Source organism: Toxorhynchites rutilus, chromosome 1 (assembly GCF_029784135.1).
Source record: "Toxorhynchites rutilus septentrionalis strain SRP chromosome 1, ASM2978413v1, whole genome shotgun sequence".
Taxonomy (NCBI): Eukaryota; Metazoa; Arthropoda; class Insecta; order Diptera; family Culicidae; genus Toxorhynchites; species Toxorhynchites rutilus.
In genome coordinates, this window is record NC_073744.1 from 111,902,945 (window position 1) to 111,915,537 (window position 12,593).

At 40.1% G+C, this 12,593-nt stretch overlaps 1 protein-coding gene across 4 annotated transcripts in view; it reads left to right on the forward strand.

Annotated features, from left to right (window-relative positions):
- Positions 1 to 9,329, forward strand: part of LOC129775981 (uncharacterized) — a 54,531-nt gene extending 45,202 nt beyond the window's left edge. For 2 of the 4 annotated variants that reach the window (XM_055781297.1, XM_055781315.1), the window contains 4 exons: positions 1,046 to 1,154; positions 1,222 to 1,481; positions 1,633 to 1,695; positions 8,275 to 9,329. In XM_055781297.1, the coding sequence (XP_055637272.1) occupies positions 1,046 to 1,154; positions 1,222 to 1,481; positions 1,633 to 1,695; positions 8,275 to 9,113 (1,271 nt within the window). In that variant the 3' untranslated portion in view covers positions 9,114 to 9,329. The remainder of the gene's footprint in view (positions 1 to 1,045; positions 1,155 to 1,221; positions 1,482 to 1,632; positions 1,696 to 8,274) is intronic. The other 2 variants (XM_055781304.1, XM_055781325.1) reach the window with 1 other exon arrangement.
- Positions 9,330 to 12,593: the final 3,264 nt, after the last annotated feature.

Genomic DNA, 12,593 nt, shown 5'->3' on the forward strand with positions numbered 1-12,593 from the left:
CGCAGGTAGTAAAAACGTAAAATATGGCGAATTTCTTGCTTGGTGGACTCCATCTTTGACGCGCTATAACTAGAGACTGAAAAGGACAATCACAACACTGTCAAAAAGACACTTTTAGCACAGATTGTCGTCTTCAAATAGCCGTATAGTATGACCCGATGCGATAAGTACAACACAAGATATGTTTAAGTGTTGCCATATATTGACAAAATACGACATTTCTTTTTCCCCAACCCAATATTATGAATATATTAATTTTCGGTGAATTTATTCACCTGAAGTAGAACTGCATCCAACTTTAGTGATTTCTAACCAGTGAGAAATTGACCAGCGTTTACATATGCCTGAATGTGTTCTATACACTCTATAAATATATACCTTGAAGAAGTGTATTGTATATATCCTCACCCGTTTACATCTATTTTCGGGTGAATTTGCTGTGGGTTAAATCCATCTATTTTATGTGGTGTAATATTCCCACGCATTTGGTGCTTTTATTTGTGCATTTCAACCTTCAGCACACGAAAAAGCAAAGCAAAACGACATTCCAGTCTGGAGCAGCCGTATACACCGGATCTGGCTGTCTGTGATTTTAACCCTAAAGTCACATCACCATCTTGAAACTCTGTCACTATCGACTGAGTAACAGAAGAGGAGTGCCCGTTAAACCGGGGCCTCACAAATTCACTCTCACGGTCAGGGACAACTCAAATGAATAAATCAAAAATTAAAAAAGGAAAGGAACAAATGAAAAATCATCCTCATTTCTTAGTTTCGAAAATCCCTAAATTTATCTTGCCGATTACATTACTTGTTATTCCCTAAGCACAGCAGTTATTCGGCTTTACTAAAACACGTAGAAAGCATATTTCTTCCCTTCGAATGCAGCAATTCGGTTGCCCCCTTTCTGCACCACCATTTTGATACCCCCAAAGTTATGTCAATATGCATGAGGTTATGTGTCAAGCAAGGATGCTCGAGCCCTACTAGAGAATTGCTTCATTGAAAAAAACTTCAACATTTAAATGTTTCATTTTGATTTCAGTGTCGTTTGAGGACTCGCAATTTGAAATAATTCCACTAACACCGGAGAAAATCTTGGAAATGATCGAACAAGCATATCCCAACCCAATAACACCCGAAGACTTGGCCAAGTGAGCAAATTAGGGTTTTCATTCCCATAGAGTAATATCAATAATTAACAATTATTCAACCTTTCAGGGACAATGGTTGGGAGGAAGAGGAAGTGCTTCAAATCATGTTACTGCTGAAGGAACGTGGCCTCATAAAATCGATGGAGTTCAACTCCTTTACTCGGCTCCACCATGATGACAACGAGATAAAGATCGTCAAGCAAATGCCAACAATTGCATCAAACAAGCAGCCAACGATTGCCATTATTACTGCACAGTATTGCGAAAAACTAGCTGTGGACGCGATGTTGGAAAACAAAGAAACTTTTGTTCGGTATACTACCGTAGGTGAGATAATGTTTTTTTTTGTTAATATTCAATTTCTTAGCGATTCAAGATAACAGCATGTTACAGTAGATCATGTTGTGGTAATTAAATAGATTGTATGGTAAAATATCGTGAGAGCGATAGTAACACTAACCCATTAATACTGACACAGGAACAAATCCAGAATCACCGGCTAATACCTTGCAAAGGAGTAGAAAGAATAGGAGTCGTTTTGGTAAGAGCTTTGAGCAAACTGTATCAGCTAATTTTTTGGTAGTGTAACTCCATTCTAACGTATCTAACGTATTCATCAATGCACCATCTTTAACTCTATCAGTACACCGCTCGGGTTGAAGTTATTTGAGGCAAACAAGTTCATGTTAAACAACTTTATATTTATTCAAAATAACAAACATCCGATCAATTCTATGCTGTACATAATTCACACACAGGATAAACCATCAACCCAATTCCATCACATTTGCTAGATAACCTGAAAACATTCCATCTCGGCACTAAATCAATCAATAGTTAATCAATCAACAGTTAACCCGTTTTATGCCAAGTGTTCGAAAAATCGAACAGCAACTGCAATAAATTTTCATGGCCTTGAAAAGCAACCATACTATTGATTTCATCCAAATTTGGAAAAAAACCTTTGTATTGAACCTCCTACAAGAACAAAAATGTAGGTTTTGGCCAATGTTTTTGTTTGGCGCTTCTTTGATTTTTTGTCATTTTCCGGAAAACGGAAGAACGAAAAAAATAATTCTTGAAGATTGGGGTTCTGTAACGCCAATAATCAAAATTACACAAGTTTATTAACTTACGATAACAAACAAACTCGGTTTGTATTTAGAGTAACGTGGGCGATGTCATGTGTCTAATGAAGCAAATCGGAACAATTTCGGCTTATCTGATGCGACCTGGAGTTGTTAGGGACAATGTTAAATTTTTTTTTCCAAAAAACAGATAGAGAGGAAACATGGAATTCACCATTTAGTAGGGAATTAGATCGTACAAGAACGGTCCAAGAACCATTTTTAGGAGACTTTTCTACAGATTTTACATTCATTAGATTGTACAGCAAATAAAGCTTAAATCATTTAGAATCCGGAATCACATTTTTATATCGGGATTGGTTAAAGGTACAAAAAATACTTTTATACATTGAAAATTTAAAATGCAGATAACTCATTGTTCTTTTCAAAAAAAAAAAAATATTGAAAAAAACATTCCGTACAGTTTGATTCGAACTTTTCTTTGGATACCCTCCATCAAAACTTGGACTCTCTGTTGGTCAATCTCAGCGGCCATTTTATTCCACGATCTCTCCATGTCTGCAGCATCCCGAGTCATTTTGGCACCTTTCTTCAGTTTTCGCTTAACAATTGCCCAATATTTTTCGATTGGGCAGAATTCGGGACAATTGGGAACATTGAGGTCCTTTTCAATGTAATAGACTCCATTGTCACGGTACCACTGAAGCACTACTTGACCGCAGGTGGCAGCTTGCCAAATCAGATCAAAACTTCACCGGACCTTTGTGAGCCCTCATAAACGGAAGGAGATGTTTCGGTAGGCACTCTTCGCTATACATTTTCGAGTCCATTGTTTTGTTTGTGACGAGAATTTTGGTTTTCTGTTCACAGCTGAAAATCCCTTGCCAAATCGAGAACCTCCAGACAAATTTATCAGTGAGAATGAACTTAAATTTGCCGGTGACATCTCTTTTGGCAGTGGCCTTATAAAATTTCAGGCCCGGGAGCTGTCCAAAATGTATCTTCACGTACGTCATCTATCATCAGCATGCATTAGCGTCTTTTGGCTACCATATTTTGCTTCAGCATCCTGTTTGATTGCTTGCAGGCACGGCAATTTCGATAACCTTTTCGCATACGGATTCTTCGTATGGTATGGTGAATGATGTTTGTTTGTCCAGTCGAAAATATAATCATGGTTTGTCCACATTTCAGAATTCAGCGCACCTGTGTCAAAACAAGTATTCAAGTGTTATAAAACATACATATAAATGTATTTTTCATGATTTACAGTAGTTTTAATCACCCAATGAAATTGTTGACTCAAGTGTACTGCCGTTCTACGCATAGTTGTCCCATGTTTCAAAATCAGCAACTGAGAAAAACGCAATCACAGTTTTCTCGCATATTCGTCTACCAAAAGCTTTCTTCTTTTTCTTCTTCAATGGCACTAACGTTCCTAGAGGAACTTCGCCGTCTCAACGTAGTATTACTTGCGTCATTTTTATTAGTACTTAGTTGAGATTTCTATGCGAAATAACACGCCTTGAATGCATTCTGAGTGGCAAGCTCTAGAATACGCGTGCAAGTCGGAGGAAATTTCTTTGACGAAAAATTCCCCCGACCAGAACGGGAATCGAACCCGAACACCCGGCATGTTAGTTATGACGCTAACCACTCGGCCAAGGGAGCACAAAAAGCTTTAAAGCACCAAAAGCTTTTTTTTTATCCCATTTATTTATTTCAGGCTCATTAGCATTTCAGCTGTAACAGAGCCGAATTTTAATCGTGTACATGTCACATGGTTATCATATCTATAATTATAGCACATTACATTACACAGTTGCCATTCGCCAGTATTCCTTCTATACCATTGCATATGGTACATTTACACAGTAGCCATTTAGGCGTAAGAGTATTCTGTATTGTATTTTTCTTCCATTATCCAGTTAGACCACCGGACAGCGGAGAAAGTTGATTGATCATTGTTGAGCTATTTATAGAACAGCAGCCCGATGTGTCTTGCAAAGCAGAGCAGTTGTATGGATGAATCGATCTAATTTCGACCGTGGATCGATCTCCATCGCTGATGATTGTTGCGTGGACGTAGCTATTCTGTAACAACACAAAGATGGTCAATGAGGGTCCTGAGTTTTGAACTCACGATCGATCGCTTACTAAGCGAACGCGCAACCAATGTGGCTACGGAGACCCCCAGCACCAAAAGCTTTAAGCATTTCAATTTAGCAATACACCGGGTTTTTTATGAGCACTATACTATTGTTTAATGAAATGTGATGAGATCCCCTCACTGAATCAATCAAGATTGATTACGGGTTCAAAAATTCATGGTGGGACTGTTATGCCTAGAATATCAACATGGAACAACATGAACTTGATGTTGTTTTTTGATATACATTTTTTTGTGTTTTTCCGAAAGATTATGCATAGAAACATCGTTTTATGAAGAAATGAGTGATCTGCAACACCTTCGCAGAATATAAATCTCATTGTTCTTAGGCATTGGCTAACAAGGTGTACACGTGTTCTGTTAAACTTTTTCTTATTTGTTTGAGAATTAGTTCGTTCTTCCAAACCAGAAAAGAGTGCATTAGGCCTGCTGAAAGTGTGACATGAAATTCTTGTACTTGTACCGACTTATTCGATATGGATCTACAAAAAAACATGGTGGGACAGTTATGAATAGAATATCAACATGGGTTAATTGAGCTTGATGTTGTTTTTTTGAAAGTTGGAATAAACTATATGGTTTTTTGTGTTTTTCCGTAAGATTTGCTTAAAAACAACGTTTTATGAAGAAAAGTGAAAATCGCCAAAAAGTAACATGGGGCAACTATGCGTAGAACGGCAGTGTAACTTTTGAAAAGAGCGTATCGATTTTAGTAAGAGAAATCTTTATTAATTTTTATCTCAAAAACTATGAGTCGTATCGAAATAGTGTCTTAGAAAGAGTTATAGAGTATTAATGTTTACACGTGAAAAAAATATACACTGAGAAAAAAATAGTACTCTTTTTTTTATTTACAAAAAAAAACCTTTAATTTGCAATATTTAAATACATATTTTTTAATTTTTTTTTATTTTTTCATCGAATTTTTATGATGTATTTGGAAAAGTTCACACACAACACGCGGAACGTGACAGGACACAACGCGTTCTGCGTTCTGCGGAGTGTCTAACCACCATAGAAACATTTATTGCACCCTTAAACCTTCAAATGCCTAATATAATTTCATTTGCTTGAATAATTCTCGAGTAATGCAGAAATTTGTGTTTCATTTGTACGGCATTGTCATTTGTCGGTTTCATTTGGAATTGCCCAAAAGATAGGCGGTTCAATTAGAGAATCGTGTTATAGATGGGTGCACAACATTCCACTCTCTCAAGATCTTCTACGAGCGATTTATAAACTTGAAAAAAATCCTAAAATACCCTCCCATATTCATGGCTTTTGATAGTATATATAAAACCAACACTTGTCTAAAAGATTTCCAATGGTAACATCTACGATTTTAAAGTTGGCCTAGACCAGATATTCGTCATACAGTCTTTGCAGGCCGTTTTGCAGAGAACATCATAAAGATCATTCATTTATTTTAAACGATGCTACATCCCAAGAAGAGATTGAATCTTATTCGCAACATTGTTGCACCAATGAACTCGGTTCATAGCTGCAGTTCTCCATTTCCCGGCCGCACTGATTCTTACCAAGTTCTGTTTCATCTGATGCAATCATCTCGCCCGGTGAGCTCATCTTCATCTTATTCCTACTGGATTTGATGCAAACATTATCCTTGCAGGGCTGCTGTCCGGCAATCTTGCAACATGCCCTGCCCACCGCACTCGTCCAGTCTTGACGTCTTGCGCCAGCTCAGTGGTTCAACTTCCTTCTCCATAATCCATTTTCCTGTACACCGCCTTATATTGTTCTGAGCACTCGGTTTCCGAAAACACCAAGTGCATCCTCCATGCTTCGTGCCCACAGAGAACAACCGGTCGAATCAATGATTTGTACTTGGCACACTTTGTACGGGGTCGGAGTTTGTTGGACCTTAATGTTTTGAGGAACCCGACTTCTATTGACTATGCGTCTTCAAATTTAATGAATGTTGTTGTTGTCAGTTGTTATCAACGAGCCAAGGTAGACAAATTTCTCAATAACCTCGAGCTCGTCACCGTCGATCACAACATTAATATCAAGAAGAATCCTGCTTCGATCAGTCCCTCCTGCTAGCATGTATTCAGTCTTAGACACATTGATCACAAACAAAATCAGCCCTGCGTCATGTTCCAGTGGGGTATGCAAGTCCGCTACTGTCGCATCTGTTCTTCCGATTATGTCCACGTCGTCGGCGAAGCAGATAAACTGAATAGACTTGTTGAAAATTGCGCCCCGCATAGCACCTTCCAGCGCCTTGTTAAAAGCTAGAAAGGAGAGTCTACCGCCTTGTCGAAGTCCCCTGTGAGTCTCAAGCGAAGCCGTGTTCGTCTATGATTCTATATAGCTGTCGTCGTTCGATTGTATCATATACGGCTTTGAAGTCGACGAAAATACTCGCGGCACTTTTCGAGGATCTGCCGCACAAATTTGTTTACCTTCCGATCACTTCGCGTTTGTTCGTCAAGATGCCTCCTTCTCTGTTCCTGCACATTTCGGCCCGCGGTACGATTGCTTTGTGCGTGGGGTTTAGTTCTTTGAAGAACTTCCGCGAGTCGGGAAAACGATATAGTCGTAGATGGTACCGTGGTGAGCGCTGATTTTAAGGGGGTTTTGTTGTGTGCTTTTTGCATTCCATCGTGTATAATCTACAGCCATGAATGAGAAAGCACTGAAGTAAACTTCACACAATTTTGTTTTGTTTGGAGAAAGGTGAGCGCTGATGCTTTATGTTATTGACGACTGACAGTTTAGAACGCAGTTTGACCATCACCAGGTAGTGAATCAATGTTAGCGCCTCGATAGGTTTTAACGTCGATGATATCAGAGATGTGTCGACCATCGATCAAAACGTGGTCAATTTGTGTTTCCGTTTGCTGAGGTGAACTCCAAATGTGACGGTATTGGAGGCTGTGTTGGAAAAAGGTGCTACGTATAACCATGTTGTTGGAGGCAGCGAAGTCGATAAGTCTTAGGCCGTTTTCGTCGGTTCGCGGATGAGCGCTGAACCTACCAATTACCCTCTTGAACTCCTCCTCTTGGCCGGCCTGAGCGTTCAAACCATCGATGCCGTTTTCGTTGTCGTTATATACATTTTCCTGCACACCTCCTGCAGCGTTACGATATATAAATTGCAGGCTCTCAATATTTCCGAATTCGGGTACTCGCAAGAAAGTTGAGAGACTTGCAGTTCCATATTCCGAGTTTCCAATCTCTCATCCGTGTTCTTTGCGTGGATCTAGTCCGATTGTCTTGTCTCTTTTTTTGAGAATTTTTCTCTGCGTTTCTTTTCACGGATGGCTTGCAGAGCCTGCACCAAACCCCTGTCTCGCTGGAGAATCATCGTGCATAGCTCTGTTAAGAGTCCCACGCTGGCACGAGGACAATGATCAGCCGCCCTTCACATGGGGAACATACGCTGTTTCAAGTCGCCCCTTCGCTGTCAGCATATGCCCGAGATCCCACGGGGGTTGGTTACCCGATTTCCACTAGGGTTACTCGTACTACAGTCGGGACCGCGGGGTGATAGGGAGAGGAGTCACTGGACAAGAAGCTAAGGACCACGATGGGGTCTGTTTTATGCCTGGCGGTTCGCTAAGTACCGATGGCTCGTTTAGTCCGGTCGTTTATCCGTATTGGATTAGCTGATACTGTAACTTGAACAACGAGACACATGTGGTGATGGTGTTCTTCAATGAATTTTAAAATTGTCCTGAAACATTCATTCTCCTATTTTGATCAAATGCAACACCATCTATAAAGCGATGTGTATCACTCATTTGTACCATAACATTTAATTACTCTATTCACTAAATTGTGTATTACTTAAAATTGCACATCTATTCAACTCTCCAATTCAATTCCAATTTACCAGGCGAATCGAATGTGTACACCCTTGGCAACATTGGAGCGCATCGTATCGTGAGCACGAAACTACCCTCCATTGGTAGCTCCCGGGAAGCTATGACAGCCGCGGGGAATACAACCACCCGTTTGCTGGGAACCTTCCAGAAGGTGGATTACGTTTTCATCGTGGGACTTGCCGGAGGTATTCCTCATTACACCGACTACAAGAAACACGTTCGCCTCGGTGATGTAGCTGTTGCTTCATTCGCCAGACGAATGGAAGGCGCCACCAAACCGTTCTGCTACGTTTACAGCAATCAGGGAGAGACTAAAACCTACTACCCGGTGAATGATGGATTGCAGGCAATCGGGAAGGCACTCCAACTGAACGATGACGGCAAAAAGCCATGGGAAATGTATATCAAGGAAGGTTTGTTGAGTCTAAGATCCAAAAGTGATACTGATTTCACGCGACCGGCACCCAATACGGACAAGTTGTATATGAACATTGGTAACAAAGACGTCATCGAGGTTGCCCACCCTCTATCACAGGACGATGAAGTTGACGCAGCTCCTCAAACTCGTTTGCATTTCGGTCCGATTGGCTCGGGGTATGACATCATCAAATCTGATAGCCTGAGGAGTCAGTTCTCTAAAGAGTATGGATTGGTGGCAACCGACGTAGAAATGAACTCGGTACTCGATAGTATAGTTGGCAACTGTAGGGACAGTTTCATTTTGGTCAAAGGCGTATCTGACTACAAGGATGGGACCACTTCTAAAAAATGGCAGAATTATGCATCACTTGCCGCTGCAGCTGTTATGAAAACAATCATATGTGCAATGGATGCTCCCACAAATGTTTAATTTAAAAACAATAAAACTGAAAGAAAACAAAAACTAATCTGAAACCAATCTAGTTTGTTGCAAGATGGTACCAAATTTTCATTATTCTATTTTGTAAGTGTTTTGTATGTGTTTATTTTAAATTAAAACCTTTTACCAACACACTAGTGATCACAATAAGACTACAAAGAGTGGTATATTTAATATATACACAGTTCTTTTATTTATTCAGAAGGACAGCATCTAGTTTGTGAATTATGTTAAAAACACTCCGAAAGCCAAAAAAAAAAATCACAGGAGGTTGTGTCCAAGATACGACCGCATTGTTGACGTAGAACTACGCTGTTATTTTATATAAGTCGCTTATTTATACCTTCGGATATTATTCTATAATACTGTGAAATTTTAGAAGCAACTGCTTAGTAGAATAATCTCTGGAATGGTTTTTTCATTGTAGAATCAGTTTACGATAATTGATTGATGATTCTTTCTTGTCCTCGCAAAACAATACACTATCTGATCGTATGTCGCAATTTATTTCATGTCAATGCATTGAAAATTTACCTCGAACGCTATTTCGGTGGCCTTTTTCGCAATTGACATAGACTCGGCTACGGTCGCTTATATATATATATATTAGATAACTACATCAATATATCTTTGGTACTGTGTAACATCAAACTCCATTAGGAAATCCCCCATTACGCCATTCACTTTCTGGAATCCACATGTCTCACCAGTTTGGCTGTTAGACTCTCACTGCGGAGCTGTGTGCAATCTCCTACTACACATCGGCATGTGCAGTATATAATGCAGGGTGACATACCGTAGTTATGTCGTATCCCACACATCCCCCTTTTCTCTAGAAAAAATAGAACAATGTGAAAGAAAAAAAAATCGTTATGCATATTACATTGCAAAGTGAAATCATTAGGAGAAATCAAAGTCTGTATTGAAAATTTATGCTGACGATACAAACCGATAGTTTCCACCCTGATGAAAAATTTTGGCGCTCAAGGAAACCATCCCTGGCTGAACCTAAGGAATTAGAACATTCTGGACATGGACCTTCTTGGTCTGCGTAGCATGGCGCCTCACGTGATGACCCCCAGAATTACAAAGGATCAAGCTGCCGTTTCGTTCATGCATCATAGTAAAATACATCGCACTGAACCTACTTGCACCTTTATCTCGGAAAGGGGGTCCAACCTAGGTCTCCTGGTTTAACCTTACTCGCCTTCACACCACGGCGAATATCCTCCCGTTGTTTCAAAATGAGTTTAGTCTCACGATCTCTTGCATCCAGTAGCCGTTCATCGTGTTCCGATTTACCATAACTTAAAAGTGGCAACCAACGCTTGGTTTTGCGACCACTTAATATTTCCGGAGATATTTTGGTTACACTGTGATCTGCCGCATTATAAGACTGAACGGCAGCTTGCAATTCTTTCTGATAGTTTTTTTTTGTTGGAAATACGGTAAACATTTCTACCAACCCATTCTGCTGGAGGGAGAATTGTGTCGAAAATATGGTTTAAACGTCACGCTCCGAGCAATATTTAACGTAATCTTCGCCATTGAATTGCGGTTCGTTATTCGACTTCATCGCCCTTGGGAAACCCTCCCTGTCAAAAAACAGGAAGTGGGTTATATCTGTGGTATAACTGCAAGGGGGACGTAGGACTATCGTTGATTTAGTGAGCATTTGTTTCTGGTTGCATCTGAATCAATTCGGAATGAATAAATAAATGAATATTTGGGGGACTTCGAAAACGAGAGCGTTAAGTTGGAGGCAAAAGGAACAATCACACAAAAGTTGTATAATATATAATACATTGTTTGTATTGTGATATGATTTGTATTCCATTTCCAATAGACATTGCATCAAATCAGTCTACATAGTTTTTGCGTTCCCTTATCCTTTCTCACAACACCCATTTCTCGTTTGAGAAATTTGTTGAGTAAACATCGTTTGCTAGTGCGCGTAGAGCGGGAATTCCTTTTTAAGATTCATTGCACCTCTAATAAATTGCCGAAAGACTTGGTCTTACGTTGATCGCACTTGATTGAAAAATCACAAAACTAAATGTATTTGGTCGCAGTGTTTTATGGATAGAAAACTTCAAAATAAACTCTTTCGCTTGAATGTATTTTTCAATTCCAAGGGGAACTGGCAGATTATTTTTCAGCATCGATTACATCTTTCCGGAATCTTTTCGATGCTGGATAGCAACCAAATGAAAATTCCGCACGTGTATGTGTGTGTGTGGCGACTGCTCCGATGCCTCAAGCGGAACCGTTTTTCGATGCTGATACTCTCTTGGTCGCCTTTTCAGTGGCATCACTCTCCTCCTGATGGATTCCCTTCTGGCCTAAGATGCACGAACAGGCTCTCGGTGACACCGTTCATCAGTGCTTTCATGATGAACGAAGTTAGCTTCACCACAACAGCGACAACATGCTCCAATCGTTGTTCGATTATAACTGAGTGGATTTCCGAGCGGCGCTCGCTTATATACCGATTGGTGATATCATTAGCCTGTTTTGAAAGCAATTTTAAGGCTATTGAAACAAGTTTTTGGATCAAGGAGTAACAAGTATATAACGCGTAGACATTTCATCTTTCAAATGAATTGTTTATCATACCATTTCGTTCAGTTGTTTAGAAGCTATTAACGCTCAAAATCTCGGTCTCCGGTGTAACGCTTTCGTCTTCGAAACTTTGATTTTACACCCCGGTATAGAAATGAAAGACGTAGTCCTACGTCAAAATTTAATGCAACACTACTCTCGTATGCTCAAATTTTACTGACAACACAGGTCGCTCTATTGCGTACCTGGATCTGAGATCTATGATAACCTAAATGGATATTCCCCTAGTTTTATGTATGGTCTGTTGAAATCAAGAGCAGCAGTTCTCTATACGACTTTTGGGGCAAATGTTCTTTGCATGGGAGGTAGTCGCATTGATCGTCCGTTTACATAGCAAATGGCGCAAGATTTTCCCCATTTTTCCCCATCAGCACTCATCCTAGGCCACCATACACGCTTACGAAGAATGCTTTTCATCTTAGCTTCAAGTGGATGTCCCACATGAGCTGCCTTCAGTGCTTTTTCATGAAATGCTGAAGGAATAACAGCACACCCTTCGTTATGAATCCTCCGAAAAAGACAAGATCGTTCGTCTCTGACACGTGGCACGGATTACATCTGTCACAGTTTCGTCTTGCTCTGTGTACTCACGGATTTCCTCCTCAGTGAGGAATTCACTCTCAAACGGTTCTAAGTGACAAATTTCCCATGGACTGGCCTCTTCATTGAATGCGTCATCATCTCCGCGACGAAGGGTCCACTATATTGTCTATCCCTTTTATGTACTCAATGTCATAGTTGAGGCTGAGGCGTAGAGCCCATCCATCAGCTCTTGTCAATGCTCGTTTCAGCTCTTTACGCGATTTATTAAAAAAGTAAGGGTAATTCTGCCCACACTGTGTCCAAAGC